Source organism: Podarcis filfolensis, assembly GCF_964270895.1.
Source record: "Podarcis filfolensis genome assembly, chromosome: 12".
NCBI lineage: Eukaryota > Metazoa > Chordata > Lepidosauria > Squamata > Lacertidae > Podarcis > Podarcis filfolensis.
This window is the reverse complement of record NC_139614.1, coordinates 55,670,905-55,688,777: the sequence shown is the minus strand read 5'-3', so window position 1 is coordinate 55,688,777 and position 17,873 is coordinate 55,670,905. Positions and strand designations below refer to the sequence as shown.

The following is a 17,873-nucleotide window of genomic DNA, read 5'->3' as shown; positions in this document are numbered from 1 at the left end:
GTAGACCTGAAGGAGCGTCTCCACCCCCATCATTCTGCCCGGACACTGAGGTCCAGCTCCGAGGGCCTTCTGGCAGTTTCCTTACTGCAAGAAGCCAAGTTACAGGGAACCAGGCAGAGGGCCTTCTTGGTAGTGGCGCCCACCCTGTGGAACTCCCTCCCACCAGACGTCAAAGAGAACAACAACTACCAGACTTTTAGAAGACATCTGAAGGTAGCCCTGTTTAGGGAAGCTTTTAATGTTTGATGCATTACGGTATTTTAATATTTTGTTGGAAGCCACTACCGCCGTCTCTTCCTCTGGTACTGCCTCTCCTGAGATGCCCCGCGGAGGACCTTAAGGTCCACAAATGACAACATTTTGGAGGTCCCAGGTCCCAAGGTGATTAGATTAGTCTCAACTGGGCCCAGGACCTTTTCAGTACTGGCCCCGACTTGGTGGAACGCTCTGTCCCAAGAGACTAGGGCCCTGTGGGACTTGACATCTTTCCGCAGGGCCTGCAAGACGGAGCTGTTCCGCCTGGCCTTTGGTTTGGACTCAGTCTGACCCTTATGTTTCCCTCCCCTTATGGTTTTGACTTTTAAAATGAGGCTGCATTTTAAATTGCATTTTAACCTGTATTTTAAATTGGGGTCCCCCCCCCATTATGTTTTTACTGTAATTTTACTGGTGTTAGCCGCCCTGAGCCCGGCTCTGGCCGGGGAGGGCGAGGTATAAATAATTTTTTTTATTATTACAGTCGTACCTCAGGTTAAGTACTTAATTCATTCCAGGTCCGGGTCCGTACTTAACCTGAAACTGTTCTTAACCTGAAGCACCACTTTACCTAATGGGGCCTCCTGCTGCCGCCATGGCACAATTTCTGATCATATCCTGAAGCAAAGTTATTAACCTGAAGCACTATTTCTGGGTTAGCGGAGTCTGTGACCTGAAGCGTATGTAACCTGAGGCACCACTGTATTATTATTATTCCTTGTTCCATTCCCTTCTCCCCCCCAAAAGGCCTTAGACCATTCATCCCGGAGAAGGACAGCCAATACTTTGAGAACTTCCTGGAGACGATTGGCGTGAAGGACGGGCGAGGCATCATCACCGACAGCTTTGGGAGGTACCGGCGGACGGTCAGCACGACCTCCAACTCCACCACCAACGGCAACGGCGCCGCGGGGAGTTCGGACGACCAGTCCGCCCCCTCGGAGGGAGACGAGTGGGACCGCATGATTTCGGACATCAGCAACGACATCGAGGCTCTCGGCTGCAGCATGGACCACGATTCTTCCTGAAAGGGTCGGAGGGAGAGAGAAAGAGGAAAAGAAGAGGCAATTTCCCCCTGCAAGGAATAACCCGGCCCTGTTGCTCGCTCAGTCGTGCACAGACTCCTCTTCCCTCCTGGGAATAATAGGAAGGTTTTTGTTCCGGGTGAAGCGGAAAGGGGAGATTTCCCTTACGACTCCCCTTCCTTCCTTCCTTCCTTCCTTCCGGGGCCCTTTGAGAGAGGGGCCTTGACCTCGTGTTCCTCTTCTGTGAAGGAGCAAGCCATGGAGAGGGACTTGGCAGGATCAGCCCCTCGCAGGATAGAGAGCGTTTGCAGGTTGGGAATCCTTGGAGAGCCATGAATCCGACACGAAAGCAGCGCTGGCTTTTGCCCAGGACGGCCAGTCCGCAAGAACTCGACAAGCCAGTTTACGGTTTTTTGCACATGACATTTCTAACCTTTTTGGTTTTTTCCCCGGGGGGCGAGTGCGTGTGTGTTTGTTTGTTACTTTCTGATGAAGTTCATTGCAATGTGAATTAACTGAACACCCCAGGTGTTTCGTCCTAACATTTCTGTTCCAGACCAGAAGGTGGCCTTGGTTGCGCCAAGCCAAGCCCTTTGCCTGCTTGGTTGCGGGCAAAGGCATCGGCAAGAGATGATCTTCCCTTGCCCCCAAACCCTGCCCAGCTGCCTTGCCTCCTCCTCCGAAACCAGAACATTGGCAATTGCGGCTCGGCCGTATTATAGCAGCCTGTAGAAAAGAGACAGTCACGTAACCAAGAAATTACACAAAACAAATAAAATACCGTGAAAATCCCTGAAACGAGAAGTAATCAACTAGAAATATTATCTTATAGAATTAAACTAAATAATAAAAACCAAAGAGTTTAAGGAAAAAATTAGAAAAACCTATTATTTCCAGAATCCAACCACCAGTTATAAACTCTACCTGTGTCATAGTCCCTTTGCTCTCTATTAAATTTCTTAATTATACTACTTCAGAATTTTGGGGAGTTTTACCCCCTTTCTTTGAATTTGGTCATTTAAGGTTTACGATTTCTCTACTTCCTTCTGGAAACTGAATAGTTCAGTGACACGAGGTTTGTAGCCGGCATCCCATTAAGACTTTGTTCAATTCTAGGTTTTTCTGATTTTTTCCATCAACTTTTTGATTTGTATTATTTAGTTTAATTCTATAAGATAATTAAGGGACGCGGGTGGCGCTGTGGGTTAAACCACAGAGCTTAGGACTTGCCGATCAGAAGGTTGGCAGTTCGAATCCCCGTGACGGGGTGAGCTCCCGGTGCTCGGTCCCAGCTCCTGCCAACCTAGCAGTTCGAAAGCACGTCAAAGTGCAAGTAGATAAATAGGTACCGCTCCGGCGGGAAGGTAAACGGCGTTTCCGTGCGCTGCTCTGGTTCGCCAGAAGCGGCTTAGTCCTGCTGGCCACATTATCCGGAAGCTGTACGCTGGCCAATAAAGTGAGATGAGCAACCCCAGAGTCGGCCACGACTGGACCTAATGGTCAGGGGTCCCTTTACCTTTTATAAGATAATATTTCTAGTCGATTACTTCTCGTTTCAAGGATTTTCACGGTATTTCATTTGTTTTGTGTATTATAGCAGCCCGGCTGAAATGGGCTGTCACCTCGGCGCTTGCCGCTGGGCCTGGCGAGCTTAACTTGAACGCGGGTAACTCCAGTTGAGAGCAGCGCCCGCAGGTTGAGCAAAGCCATCAGCCGAGTCAGGCTCCCCACATCTGAGTAAACAGCTCCCATCCTGACTTCTGACTGCACCAGGTTGTGACATTTTCTTACCCTGGTCGAAGGACACGGATACACAAACCCCCACCATTGAAACGGTGCCACGAATCTGGTGCTATCATTTCTACCTGGGATGCGCAGGTTGCGCAGGGAGGGTAGTTTTCTGGGCGCAGGGCAGTCCTGGCTGGCAAAGCAGTGGTCTTGGACCCCTGCAGCTGGACATGGGGTTCAGTCCGGTGCCAGCCTATAGTAGATTCTTCCATTTTTTTGAGACAACAGTAACTTGGGCATTCAAGATCCTCACAGACGGGAGCCTGGTGATTCTTCAAGTGCGAGAGTTTGACAGCAAGCCTAAAGTGTGGGGTAGATTTCTTGATTTGGGGGGGGGGGTTGTTTGTGTGTGTTTTGTTTTTTTAAAAGGAACCAGAAGTGGAAGAAATATATACATAATGTATATGTGTTGTATATATTATACATATAAATGCACAGTTATTTTTGTATATGTATTTCATGCCACAAGACCTCTGCTGGCTACTATAAACTGACCTGTATACTATTTTAGCTCTTTGAATGGGGATCCTGACTGAGTGTGTTCGGTTTTTGGGGGGTTTTACAGCCACAATGGAAAACGACATTTTCTTTTTTTCTTTTCCCTCCCTTGCAAGTTGCAGTTCTCTGCTGAAACAGCCACCTGCAGCCCACTCAGCAAATTGAGTTGCTCTTGCTTCGTATTACATCAGCAAAGCTGTAACCAGCACTCGTTAATCCCCAGAGCCGTTCTCTCCTCTCTTCTTTCTCCCTCCCTGCTCACCTCTTAAACTCCACATTTTGTAAGAGAGGCTCCCTTTCTTCTGCATTACAGGTGTGGGTCGCTCTTGCTACAAGACTTCCCCAAATCCTACTTTTTGAATAGGATTGCAGAGTTGGAAAGAAGATCTAGTCCAACCCCCTTGCTTGCAGGAATCTCAATCAAAGCATCCACGAGAGATCCAACTTCTGCTAGATTGTAGCCATGGCATACAAGGGGAAAGGTATGGGGAGGGCAGAGGAAAAAATCAAGCTCTGGCACCAGTTCTTAAGCCCTCTAAAAGCCCTCAGCATCTTACCCATGTCAACAGCACATAACTCCAGTTCTTTAGACAGCTTAAGGCGGTTGTGACTAAATTCAACAAGAAATTGAAAGAAAATTTGACCAGCTTGCCTAGTTCAGGAGATAGGAGATGCCTACCTGCCAGAGTCCAAAAGGGCAGCAACGGAACAACAGGACAGTTCAGCTTATTCCCAGAGCTGAGTAAACCAGGGTTGGCCAGCGCCCCTTCCTATAGATTGGGCTTGTGCCTACTTTACGACCCGTTCTCTGCAATGGCTGGAGAAAGCCTGCTGGATGCCCAGCCCCCAGCCAGATGGCTAATCAGGATTCAAGCACATGAGCAACTGGTATTCAAAAGCATTGCTTCTTCCAACTGCGGAGACAAAGGTTTAGCTCTCATGGCTAACAGTAGACTCACAAATACCAAACTACTGCATTTTGGGGAGGAGTTATGAAGAAAGTGACCTACCGTATTTTTCGCTCTATAAGATGCACCCCCCCCCAAGTAAGCGGAAATGTGTGTGCTTCTTATGGAGTGAATGCAGGCTGCGCAGCTATCCCAGAAGCCAGAACAGCAAGAGGGATTGCTGCTTTCACTGCGCAGCGATCCCTCTTGCTGTTCTGGCTTCTGGGATTCAGAATATTTTTTTTCTTGTTTTCCTCCTCCAAAAACTAAGTGTGTCTTATGGTCCGGTGCTTCTTATAGAGCGAAAAATACGGCGAGTCTGCCAATTCTTCTGAAGAGAATGCCAGCAAGGCTGAACACAATGTAAAAACAACCACAAACAGACAGACTGCAGTTCCCAAAGCAGCTTTGAGCCCTTTGGAAGGAAGACACTCTGGAAACCCGTGTGCACTTCAAGTGAATATACCATTTATTGAGCAGCATTTTCAATGCAGAATAGTTGGGACTAATTATTTGCAGTCCTAACAAACAACAGCTGTATTGGATATGAGTTAACTGTGCATCTATACAGAATGGGTGGGCTTGCCAAAACCGGTCGCTACATCGTCAGCTCCTGCACAAAAAGAAAAAGGAGAGATATTGCAAATGTAAAAGTGGCAAAGCCTATTTCCTCCGTGTCGCCCCTTTGCAGGGTTGAGTTGGGACAGCTCCTCGTGTTCATAGGATCCTCCTGGATTGAGCGCCACATATTTTAAACAGCTCTGTTGCACACAGTACTTTCCAGGTGGCTTGGCTAACGCACAAACATTTAACTGCCCCTTAACCAAGCATACCTCGCGGGTGGCGCTGTGGGTTAAACCACAGAGCCTAGGACTTGCCGATCAGAAGGTCGGCCGTTTGAATCCCCGCGACGGGGTGAGCTCCTGTTGCTCGGTCCCTGCTCCTGCCCACCTAGCAGCTCAAAAGTACGTCAAAGTGCAAGTAGATAAATAGGTACTGCTCCGACGGGAAGGTAAACGACGGTTCCATGCGCTGCTCTGGTTCGCCAGAAGCGGCTTAGTCATGCTGGCCACATGACCCAGAAGCTGTACGCCGGCTCCCTCGGCCAATAAAGCTAGATGAGCGCCGCAACCCCAGAGTCGCGGGGATTTGAACCGCCGACCTCCCGATCGGCAAGTCCTAGGCTCTGTGGTTTAACCCACAGCGCCACCCGCGTCCCGGCATACAAGGTTATCCGCATCTAAATATCCATCCACATTTATTTCCCCCATTTAATCTGGCCTTGGCAGAACACAGAGACAGGTCTGGCCCAAGACATGTTGGCACGAATGCCTCCGACCCTGGGGAGAAGGGGTGAGTGAAGATCTACATCAGGAGCAAGGAGGAGATTGAGGTTGAATCCTGACAAGACAGAAGTACTGTTTTGGGGGGACGGGGCGGGTGGGTGTGGAGGACTCCCTGGTCCTGAATGGGGTAACCGTGCCCCTGAAGGACCAGGTGTGCAGCCTGGGAGTCATTTTGGACTCACAGCTGTCCATGGAGGAACAGGTCAATTCTGTGTCCAGAGCAGCTATCTACCAGCTCCATCTGGTATGCAGGATGAGACCCTCCCTGCCTGCACTGTCTCGCCAGAGTGGTGCATGCTCTGGTTATCTCCCGCTTGCACTACTGCAATGCATGGGGCTACCTTTGAAGGTGACCCAGAAACTACAACTAATCCAGAATGCGGCAGCTAGACTGATGACTGGGAGTGGCTGCCGAGACCATATAACACCGGTCCTGAAAGACCTACATTGGCTCCCGGTACATTTCCCAGCACAATTCAAGGTGTTGGTGCTGACTTTTCAAGGCTTAAACAGCCTCAGTCCAGTATACCTGAAGGAGCATCTCCACCCCCATCGTTCAGCCCGGACACTGAGGTCCAGCTCTGAAGGCCTTCTGGCAGTTCCCTCCCTGCGAGAAGTGAGATTACAGGGAACCAGGCAGAGGGCCTTCTCGGTGGTGGCACCCAACCTGTGAAACGCCCTCCCATCAGATGTCAAGGAAATAACTACCAGACTTTTAGAAGACATCTGAAGGCAGCCCTGTTTAGGAGGCCCAGCCAGATGGGTGGGGTATAAGTAATAAATTATATTACCAGAAACAGTCAGATGGGTAGGGGTAGAATCAAATCAACCTGAAGGCCATGGGGCCTGCTCTGACGCTGGGTCGGTGCAGAGCCCGCAAAACCCCAGAGTGCAGCCCTCGCCATTTCCACACTATGGGTGGGAGATGGCAGCAGTGCCTCCTGTTTACTGCAGCGGCAGACTTTGGTCTCTCAAATTTCAGCAGCCTCTCGTTGGGGAGTTTGCATGGCGCCACGAATGGTGCTTTGCGGGCCCTAGCAACCAGCTGGTGGTGCTTTGCAAGCCCTAACAACCAACTGATGGTGCTTTGCAAGCCGTAACAACCAACTGATGGTGCTTTGCAAGCCCTAACAACCAGCTGATGGTGCTTTGCAAGCCCTAACAACCAACTGATGGTGCTTTGCAAGCCCTAACAACCAACTGATGGTGCTTTGCAAGCCCTAACAACCAGCTGATGGTGTTTTGCAAGCCCTAGCAACCAGCTGGCAGTGCTTTGCAAGCCCTAACAACCAGCTGATGGTGCTTTGCAAGCCCTAGCAACCAGCTGCTGGTGCTTTGCAAGCCCTAGCAACCAGCTGCTGGTGTTTTGCAAGCCCTAGCAACCAGCTGATGTCCAGGTAATTGTGATACTACCTGACCGATAGGTGGGCACCCCCGCAGGGGATGAAGGGAGGCAAAGATCCGGCCCCGGGGGCCAGATCCAGAGACCCTTTTGCCCAGAGGTGAGGCCTTTCTCAGCTATAGATGCCCACCCTAGAGGTGAGAATTACAGAGCTGGAAGGGACCGCGATGGTCATCTAGTCCAACCCTGTGCAATGCAGGAAGTGCAACTAAAGAATCCCTCCCACTATTCCTGACCTAAGCACATGTTTTGAATCAAGGGGGTCCAAACCCCTGAAGGAGAAGCAGCTAAGGCAGAGAGAACTGTCGCCATGCCCCATCCGGGGACCAAAAACCCAAGGAGTTCATCGTTCAGATTTCGCACACGCACCCCACTTCCCCGCACATACGAGACTCACCATGATGGCGTTCACAATGTCGTTGTTGTTGTGACGCAAGGCGCGCACCGCTTTGGGGTGAGATACGTTGGCTTGAGCCATGACCAGCTCGATATCCCTCACCTCCAGACCCGTTTCGTCAACCTGCCGGGAGAGACAAGGAGAAGGACTTAGAAGATCCCATCCAGGTGCTAGCAGATCCGCTCCTGTGTTTATCTACCTCCCTAACAGAGGACAGAGTCAGCACACTGGTCCATCTTACTCAGTGCAGACTACACGGACTGGCAGCATCTCTCCAGGGTTTGGGATGGAGAGTATCTCCCCACATGAACCGGCCTAGGTGCCAAAATCTCACCTTCTCTTGGTCCCACCAGCATCAGAGGCAAGGCTGGAGGGGAAACGAAAGACAGTCTTTTTCGTGGTGGCTCCCATATTGCAGAATACCCTCCCAAGAGAGGTCAGACTGGCTCCCTCCCAGTTATCCTTCCGTCAACAGGTTAACACCTTCCTGTTCACGCAGGCCTTTGGAAACGAAGGTGCAGAGGATGCTGCTGTCAGGGCAAACTGGATTTTAAGGCGTTCTGGTGTTAATTACTGTTAAAAAGGAAGGCGTTAATTACTGTTCTTGGCTCATTCGGTTTGTATCCCTTTGTCTTTTACAGTGGTACCTCAGGTTAAGTACTTAATTCGTTCCAGAGGTCCGTACTTAACCTGAAACTGTTCTTAACCTGAAGCACCACTTTAGCTAATGGGGCCTCCTGCTGCCGCCGTGCCGCCGGAGCACAATTTCTATTCTCATCCTGAAGCAAAGTTCTTAACCTGAAGCACTATTTCTGGGTTAGCAGAGTCTGTAACCTGAAGTGTATGTAATCTGAGGTACAGTGGTGCCTCGCAAGACGAAATTAATTCGTTCCGCAAGTTTTTTCTTCTTGCGAGTTTTTCGTCTTGCGAAGCACGGTTTCCCATAGGAATGCATTGAAAATCAATTAATGCGTTCCTATGGAGACCGCTTGCCAGGCTGGCGGTGCGGAGAAGGGCTTTTCTCCCCACCGCAAGCCTTCAGGACAGGTCCGGGAACAGAGGGGAAGGCGCGCAGCGCTTCTCCTCTGTTCCCGGGGCTTGCGGTGGGAGGAGGGTTTTTCCTCCCCACCGCCAACATTCAGAACAGCATTCTGAATGTTGGCGGTGGGAAGGAAAACCCTCCTCCCACCGCAAGTCTTCAGGACTGCCATCCGAAGGCTGGCGCGGGGAGAAGGTCTCTCCGCCCCACCGCCAGCCTTCGGAGGAGCCTTCCGAAGGCTGGCACGGGGAGAAGGTCTCTCCGCCCCACCGCCAGCCTTCGGAGGAGGTCCGAGGACAGTGGGGAAGACGCGCTGCGCTTCCCCGCTGTCCTGGAGATTTCCCTATGGGCTTTCGTCTTGCGAAGGAAGCCCATAGGGAAATTCGTTTTGCGAAGCACATCGAAAAACAGAAAACCCTTTCGTCTAGCGGGTTTTTCGTCTTGCGAGGCATTCGTCTTGCGGGGCACCACTGTACCACTGTATAGCACTAATTTTTAATGCTGGAAGCTGCCGTGAATCCCAGCTTGGGAGAAAGGCAAGATATAAATACATTAAATAAATAATAACATGAGTAACAAATCATCATCATCATCTCCCAGCCCTCCCTGGAAATGATGTTGGGGAATAAACCTGGGACTTTCTGCATGCAAAGCCGATCGTCTCTCACTGAGCTATTGCATTTCTTAACGGTGTTCTGGCTGCACAGAAACAGCACTCTGGTTCCTGAAATTCATTCCAATTGTGCAGATAAAATAGAACTGACAGAATTCTACAGGATGTGGTATTAGTGTGTGAAAACAGTCCAGATCCAGGGATCCCCAGATGGTGATTTCGGGCAGTATCCTGGCGCCCAGGCATCTTCACTTGGTCGCAAGTTGTTGAGAGCCAAGTGCAAAATACGCCTGGCTAATTTTGAAGACTGCCTTTTTGCGGTGAGGCGAACAGAACTGTAGACAGGATCCCAAACGTGGCCGCACAGCGGTTTTGTGTATCGGCATTGTATTATTTCCTACTCCTTTCCTCGTGGTCCCTACGAGCGTGGAATTTGCCTTTTTCAATGATAATAAATAAAGAAGTTGAATGGAATATTAAAAGAATGAGACAAAAGAATTTTGAATACGCAGACAAATCTGGAAAGTGGCTGGCATGGCAGATTAGAAAAAGGAAGGAACAGAATACAAATAATAAGATTATTGTAGAAGGAAAAGAAATAGATAATCCGAAAGAAATCAGAAAAGGATTTGTGGACCTTTATAGACAATTATTTAAAAAAACTGGGAAAAGTGACGTTAAAAAAATAGAAGATTTCTTGAGAAAGAAGGATTATCAGAGGTGCTGATGGAAGTCCAATAAGAATGTATGTGTGATAAACTGTGTGGTACTTTTTATAATTTTGTATGTTGAAAATCAATAAAAATATTTGTTAAAAAGGGGGGGGGAAGGAATCTGCCTTTTTCAACGGCAGCTCATCCAGCCCTATTTCATAACCCCAAGATCTCGTTCCTGGCCTTCCCGCACCAAACCACCGTACCTCCTCTTCCTCCTCGCTCTCCTCCTTGATCGTGAGGGTGGGAGCTGCTTCAGTGATCAACGGCGAGTGCTCCATGGGGACCTTGAACTTCTCCGCCGCAGCTTTGTGTACCTGCTGAGAGAGGTCTTCGATCTGCAGAAGACAAGAGGGCATGGGAATAAATACGATGAGGGCGCACACACCCCAGTCTTTTCGCCGCTCTGGACGTGCACAAGAGACCTGTCAAAAAGGCCTCACGCAGACTCTGGGTTTCCTGCCTAGCTCACGCCACCCGTTTGGTTACCCCGAGAGGTGAAAGGATTCCCCGAACAACTCCGGCCCTCGCCATAGCTGTCAACTTAAAGATTTGAAAGTAAGGGACCAGCAGCCTTGAAAATAAGGGATCAGCAGCCAAAAGAAGGGATTTTCCGGGCACAGGAATGTTCAACTTCTGAGCCCCTCCGAGCCAAAGGCAGAAATCCCAGCCAGCAGCCAAACAAAACCTCAAGCGGTGGTTCCCACAGCGCAGCAACCCGGCAAAGGAGATGCAGCAAGGAAAACCACCGTCCCCTCTCCGCTGGGAAGCGCTGAGCAAAGGCGAGTCCCCAGGCAACGCGGCCGATTTGATCGGCACAAGGCATGCAAGCTCCACCCCCCCAGTCATTCTTAGACTCCTTATTGGGTGAGCAACGCAGCCAAGCAACACAGTTGGAGCCTCCCTGGCTGGCAGGGAGGGAGGGAGGGAGAGGAGCTGCTTCCTTTGAAACCCGGGAAATTTAAGGGACATCATCAATAAGGGACAGCCGTGGGACACGGCGCTAGGGTAAGGGACTTTCCCACCAAATAAGGGACGGTTGACAGCTATGGCCCTAGCATGAGGCACAGTGAGGCAGCTGCCTCGGGCGGATGAAGGCGAGGGTGTGGAAAGGTGTTGGAGGACAGAATTCTCTCTCTCTCTCTCTCTCTCTCTCTCTCTCTCTGTGTGTGTGTGTGTGTGTGTGTGTGTGTGTGTGTCTGGCTGTCTGGCTGTCTGGCTGTCTGTCTGTCTTCCACCCTCCAGTGGTGTAACGTGGGTTGCTAGTGCCCAGGGCAGGCAAACCGCCAACACAACCCCTTGAACAGCCTGGAGACTGAAGAGCGGCCAGGCCTTGGAGGTGTGAGAAAGGCGGACAGAGCCTCTGTGGGCACTGGGGGCCAGAGGCCAGAGGCCCCCGGTGGCAGGCAGGCAGGGAAAGACAGTGAGCCAGGGACACGGCCCACAGGATATGCCTAGGTAGCAGCAGCCCCTCAATAGGGGATCGTCCAACCACTATTCTGGCATTAAAGGGGGTTGGACTAGATGATCCTTGGGGATCCCTACAATTCTTCAAAGCAAATCCTTCTCCTATGCTATTGGACACAAGTGAGCCAAGTGGGCTCCCCTAACTGGATTCAGAAGGCCTTGTCCGCCCCGGGCACAAGCAACCCACGTTATGCCACTGGAGGGTGAAAGACAGACAGACACACACACACACACACACACACAGAGAGAGAGAGAGAGAGAGAGAGAGAGAGAGAGCTCCTCCAACACCTTTCCACACCCTCAGCTTCAGCCGCCTGAAGCAGCTGCCTCACTGTGCCTCATGCTAGGGCTGGAGTTGTTCACCCCTCACCTTGGCCTCTCCAAAGACAATGTAGATGTCCGAGGCAGGGCTTTTGAAGACGTCCGGCTTGGTGATCACAAACAAGATGTTCTTGGACTTGCGGATCGTGATCCTGGTGACGCCGTGGATTTGCCGCAGACCCAGCTTCGACATGGCCTGGAGGGAGACAAGGGGATGACAGCCTGTTAGAATCGCCGAGCAGAAAGGTTGGACTAAAGCCATGCTCAGAAGAAGGAGAGACAGGACTCTGGCTGATAAGCTGAGTCCTAAGGAGGTATAATCTGGTTCAAAAGATCTGTCCTGCGTCAACTGAAGTCATTCCCACCATTTCTAAATTAATAATAAGAAATAAATTAATAATTAATAATAAGATTAATTAAATTAATAATAAGAATAAATAAATTTATACCCTGCCCTCCCCGGCCGGAGCTGGGCTCAGGGCGGCTAACACCAATAAAATCACAGTAAAAACATAATAGAGGGTGTGGAAACCAATTTAAAACACAGGTTAAAATGCAATTTAAAATACAGCCTCCTTTTAAAGTAGCTGATAAATCATAAGGGGATAAATCATTAGAGAAGAGTGCCGTTCCTTAGCCAAAAATGACAGAACCCCCAGCACAAGAGGAATGGGATCAACGCAGGAGAGCCCCAAAGTTTGAAGATCTGAGAAGCTTGGGGCCGCCTCTATCTGTGGAACTGGCACCGTTACAGATGCTCATAAAACTCTTCTGGCATTTGTAAGAACTTGATCTTTTCGTGTGGCCACACCTACACTTCGGAACTCCCTGCCTATTGATGTCTCTGCCCTCTTTCTGGCGCCTAAATTTATTTATTTTTAGTCTTACTCGTTCTTAGTTAGCCCAGCCTTCGCCCAACTGATGCCATCCAGGTGTTTTGGACTACAATACCCATCAGCCCCAGCCCAGTTAGCCAACGAGCTGCAGGACTTGCTGGCCATTTTCCTGCCAGCCATTTCCACGCAGGGAAATTTTTATACGAGATCTATTAAAACATACAGATCACAACAACAGAAGCGTCGCAGCACCAGCCCTTTCCTTAAACACAGTCGGTTCCCCAAAGCCTGCGGGAACAGAGGAGGTCGTTTTCACCTGTCAAGTCAGGCTTGTCCAGGGAGGGAGTTCCATAGTCCAGGAGCAGCCACCACCAAGAAGGCCATGTCCTGGGTCCCAACCCAAGTGTGCCTTTGAGGGTGGTGGCACAGAGAAGGGCCTCCCTTGAAGATCTCACAGCCCGGGCAGGTTTGTATGATAATAATATAATAATAATAATTTATTATTTGTACCCCGCGCATCTGGCTGGGTTTCCCCAGCCACTCTGGGCGGATTCCAACAAAATATTAAAATACAATAACCTATTAAACATTAAAAGCTTCCCTAAACAGGGCTGCCTTCAGATGCCTTCTAAAAGTCTGGTAGTTGTTTTTCTCTTTGACATCTGGTGGGAGGGCGTTCCACAGGGCAGGTGCCACCACCGAGAAGGCCCTCTGCCTGGTTCCCTGTAACCTCACTTCTCGCAGGGAGGGAACCGCCAGAAGGCCCTCAGTGAACCTCAATATCTGGGCTGAACAATGGGGGTGGAGACGCTCCTTCAGGTACACTGGGCCGAGGCCATTTAGGGCTTGAAAGGTCAGCACCAACACCTTGAATTGCACTTGGAAACGTACTGGGAGCCAATGTAGGTATTTCAAAACGGGTGTTATATGGTCTTGGCGGCCACTCCCAGTCACCAGTCTAGCTGCCGCATTCTGGATTAGTTGTAGTTTCCAGGTCAGCTTCAAAGGTAGCCCCACATAGAGCGCATTGCAGTAGTCCAAGTGGGAGATAACTAGAGCATGCGCCACTCTGGTGAGACAGTCTGCGGGCAGGGAGGATCTCAGCCTGCGTACCAGGTGGGGCTGGTAGACAGCTGCCCTGGACAAAGAATTAACCTGTGCCTCCATGGACAGCGGTGAGTCCAAAATGACCCCCAGGCTGCGCACCTGGTCCTTCAGGGGCACAGTTGCCCCATTCAGGACCAGAGAGTCCTCCATATCCACCAGCCCCCTGTCCCCCAAGAACAGTATTTCTGTCTTGTCGGGATTCAACCTCAATCCATTAGCCGCCATCTCCCTAGCTGCGCACCTGGTCCTTCAGGGATTTGACCAAGGCACTGCCAGTTGCTGACCAGTGATGTTCAACGTGGTTGTGACCCAGATGAATATTCTGGGGTGGGTGGGGGGAATAAGAGGGCCCCCCGCCTGACGTCAGTCCTTGAAGCCCTAGCTGAGGCTGCCCTGAGACCAAGGGGGGCTGGATTAGGGCTTGGATAAGGCTGTCTATGTTCGTCACTGGCTCGGGCGATTATCCTTGCTCTGACAGCCCTTTGCTCTCCAAGGATGGCCAGGAAGGGGGCAGGGAGGCCATGGGGCTTGGCCACTGTATGCCCCGCTTCAGAAAGGGGGTCACGCACATGGGGATTGTTGCGAGGTCAAGATTTTCCTGGAAGTTTGCCTCCAGGCAGAGAGATTAGATGTCTGGTTCTCCTCTGGCCCACCCAGTGTTGTCGGGAGTCCAGAGCAGCGCTGACCGAGTCAAGTTCCCTTTAAAAATAAAATTAAGAACTCTGTTTGCTTGGAGGCTTTGGAAGGAATTAATAGGGATTCTCGGCTGCTCGTTAAGAAGAATCTCAGCAGGCTTCGGACTTAACTGGTTCCAAACACAGGAAGCACTTTGCCTCAACTAATTAGCGCTTGCTTGAGACAGATAGAAAAAACTCCTGCAGGGTTCAGGCGGTCCTGTTTGCATCCCAAGGACTCGCTATAATGGGCTGTGCCTTTGAAAAGTGCTCAGAAACTTTCAGACCGCAATACCTCAAGGACTGCCTCTTTCCATTTGAGCCTACCCGGACCCTGAGATCATCTTCTGAGGCCCTCCTTCATGTGCCGCCTCCTTGAGAGGTCCAGAGGGTGGCAACATGAGAACAGGGCCTTCTCTGCAGTGGCTCCCCGTCTGTGGAATGCTCTCCCCAGGGAAGTTCGCCTGGCACCTTCTTTATACACCTTTAGGGGCTAGGCAAAAATGTTCCTTTTTAATCAGGCCTTTGGCTGATCTTATTGACATCCAACCCCCTTTTAGAATGTGGCTTTTGGAGGGAGGGTTATTGAGTTATTGTGTTTGGTTTGATTTTATATGTTGTGGTCTTGTTGTGAACTGCCCTGAGACCTCCGGGTATAGGGCAGTGTATAAGTTTAATTAATAATAATAATAATAATACAGTGGATGCTCAGGTTGCGAACGTGATCCATGTGCCTTCAGATGTCTTCTAAAAGTCAGACTTTACAGACTTTTTTCAGAAGCTGAATGTGCTCTGCTTTGAGAGTTACACTGAGGTCTGTCTGTTTCTGCTATTTATTTTGCGTTTTTGCTTTTGCGGCTCTTTTTCGTTTTGCTTTTGTGACTGTGTGGAACCCAGTTCAGCAACTGACGGATTGATTGTGTGACTGCAGTACATTGTTTATTGCTTTCATTTTACGGCTCAATAGTATAGTTAGATAGTAAAATCCATGTTCAGTTGCTGTTCTAGGGGTTGTTTTGTTCGAATCCCCGTCGCGGGGATTCGAACCGCTGACCTTCCAATTGGCAAGCCCTAGAGGCTCAGTGGTTTAGACCACAGCGCCACCCATGTCCCATCCGCTGTACTGTAGACACCAGTTATCTCTCACAGGATGCCACATGCCTCAGCAGACCATTCAGGGAATTACAGAGTTGAGAAAAGTTTCTGCTAGTCCGCTCTTCCTGCACCCCAGACCCTCCCTGCCCGATTCTCTACTGACCTTTCGTGCTTTTTTCTCGCTCCTGCTCTGTTTCGCTCTGCTAATGGATTCTTCGCCGGTTCCCAAGGAGTGCGTTAGTTGCGCCTGGAAGATGCAAGTGGGATGGTTAAAACAACCAAACTGATTCTTTAGTTTGTGGCTCCTACACTGCAGGGAGTTGGACTAAATGATGCTTTGGGTCCTTTCCAACTCTACAATTCTAAACATGGTTTACATAGCAGTAAACATGGTTTCAGTTCTAAACATGGTTTACATAGCAGCAAACCTGGTTTCAGTTCTAAACATGGTTTACATAGCAGCAAACCTGGTTTCAGTTCTAAACATGGTTTACATAGCAGCAAACCTGGTTTCAGTTCTAAACACGGTTTACATAGCAGCAAACCTGGTTTCAGTTCTAAACATGGTTTACATAGCAGCAAACCTGGTTTCAGTTCTAAACATGGTTTACATAGCAGCAAACCTGGTTTCAGTTCTAAACACGGTTTACATAGCAGTAAACATGGTTTCAGTTCTAAACATGGTTTACATCGGCTGGCTTTAAAAGTCAACACATTGCAGTGTATTTTGCCAATTAAGTTCCATTAGTTTTCCAAATTTTAAACAAATTAATTCAAATTGAACACTCATTTAAAAGCTGACTTTCCACCCTCCCTTTCAATACATTTCTTTTCCCTCCCTTCTTTCCTGCACACAGTAAAATACTTTTTCCTAATTTCCCCATCCACTTCCGATTTCCTCCGACTGTGCATGTTCAATCCTTGCTTAGACATTTACCCATTTTCCTAATTAATCAAACGGCGTTAATCTTCCATTATCATTAATCACCATTTTAAATCGTATTTCCTCCAATACAACTTAATCAGCCTGTCCTTACGCGTTCGCATCGTTATAATTCACCAGCGCTCTGGTTTTACAAGCCTCAGAAACATCCAGAAAAAACCTCCCGATTTCCCTTGTTAGGCGATTCCCTTTTCACAAAACAGGTCTGCCGCTTCCTCATTGCAGCGTAGTTTGCACATGCTCAGAGGACCCTCGCTGCTGTACAGTCCCCAGGCTGAGACAGCTTCAAGAAACATCCTTTAGCCCAGAGGTGGCCAGAAGGTACCGTATTTTTCGCTCTATAGGACGCACTTTTCCCCCTCCAAAAATTAAGGGGAAATGTGTGTGCGTCCTATGGAGTGAATGCAGGCTCCTTGGCTTCAGTGATAGCAACTTGAAGCCTCTGGAGCGCAGCACGAGTTACCGCTGTGTTCTGGAGGCTTCAGGTTCCTTTCCCTGAAGCCAGGAGAGTCTTGCTCTCCCAGCTTCAGCAAAAGGAACCCGAAGCCTGAGCGAGATCACGCTCACTGTCTTGGCTTGTGCTATAGCCGTGCGCAACCCCTCTGGCAGGGAGAGGTTGCGCGCAGCCTGTACGCTGCTCTTTGGGGCTGGGGGGGAAATAAGATTTTTTTTTCTTGATTTCCCCCTCTAAAAACTAGGTGCGCCCTATGGTCGGTGCGCCTTATGGAGTGAAAAATACGGTATATGGAAAGATCTACTGCTGAGATCTCTAGGTGATCTGCTGAAAGCTCAGCCCACTCATTGAGGGGGGAACGATTAAGACGGGGTAGGCAACCTAAGGTCCGGGGGCCGGATCCGGCCCAATCGCCTTCTCAATCCGGCCCGCGAATGCTCCAGGAATCAGCGTGTTTTTACATGAGTGGAATGTGTTCTATTATTTAAAATGCACCTGTGGATTATTTTGTGGATCCTGCCTGGTGTTTTCACATGCGTAGAATGCGTGCTTTTATTTCAAATGCATCTCTGGGTTATTTGTGGATCCTGCCTGGTGTTTTCACATGAGCAGAATGTGTCCTTTTATTTAAAATGCATCTCTGGGTTATTTGTGGGGCGTAGGAATTTGTTCATTTTTGTTCTTCAAAATATAGTCCGGCCCACTACAAGGTCTGAGAGACGGTGGACCGGCCCACGGCTGAAAAAGTTTGCTGACCCCTGGATTAATATATCTGCCCCCCACAACTCCCTGAAGCCAGAAGTTTTTCAGGAGCAATCTCTGCTTCGTACAAATCTAGCCGTCTTCACCTAAAACAAATCACCTGCGTTTGAGCTGTCCTTGGTTCTGAAACCTCAGCTTCTTCCAACTCAGGTAAGGACCCTTCGTTGCTTTCTGAGTCATTCGAAGACCCT

General features: G+C 49.6%; 2 protein-coding genes across 4 annotated transcripts in view; one reads left to right on the top strand and one right to left on the bottom strand.

Annotated features, from left to right (window-relative positions):
- Positions 1-3,573, top strand: part of CCM2 (CCM2 scaffold protein) — a 43,189-nt gene extending 39,616 nt beyond the window's left edge. For both annotated transcript variants that reach the window (XM_083579890.1, XM_083579891.1), the window contains exon 10: positions 1,003-3,573. In XM_083579890.1, coding sequence (XP_083436016.1) covers positions 1,003-1,283 — 281 coding nt within the window. In that variant the 3' untranslated portion in view covers positions 1,284-3,573. The remainder of the gene's footprint in view (positions 1-1,002) is intronic.
- Positions 3,574-4,959: 1,386 nt separating this feature from the next.
- Positions 4,960-17,873, bottom strand: part of LOC310745912 (uncharacterized protein) — a 58,856-nt gene continuing 45,942 nt past the window's right edge. For both annotated transcript variants that reach the window (XM_083579133.1, XM_083579134.1), the window contains exons 4-9: positions 17,783-17,871; positions 15,687-15,770; positions 11,861-12,007; positions 10,230-10,361; positions 7,659-7,781; positions 4,960-5,126 (exon numbers count right to left, since the gene is read on the bottom strand). In XM_083579133.1, the coding sequence (XP_083435259.1) occupies positions 5,112-5,126; positions 7,659-7,781; positions 10,230-10,361; positions 11,861-12,007; positions 15,687-15,770; positions 17,783-17,871 (590 nt within the window). In that variant the 3' untranslated portion in view covers positions 4,960-5,111. The remainder of the gene's footprint in view (positions 5,127-7,658; positions 7,782-10,229; positions 10,362-11,860; positions 12,008-15,686; positions 15,771-17,782; positions 17,872-17,873) is intronic.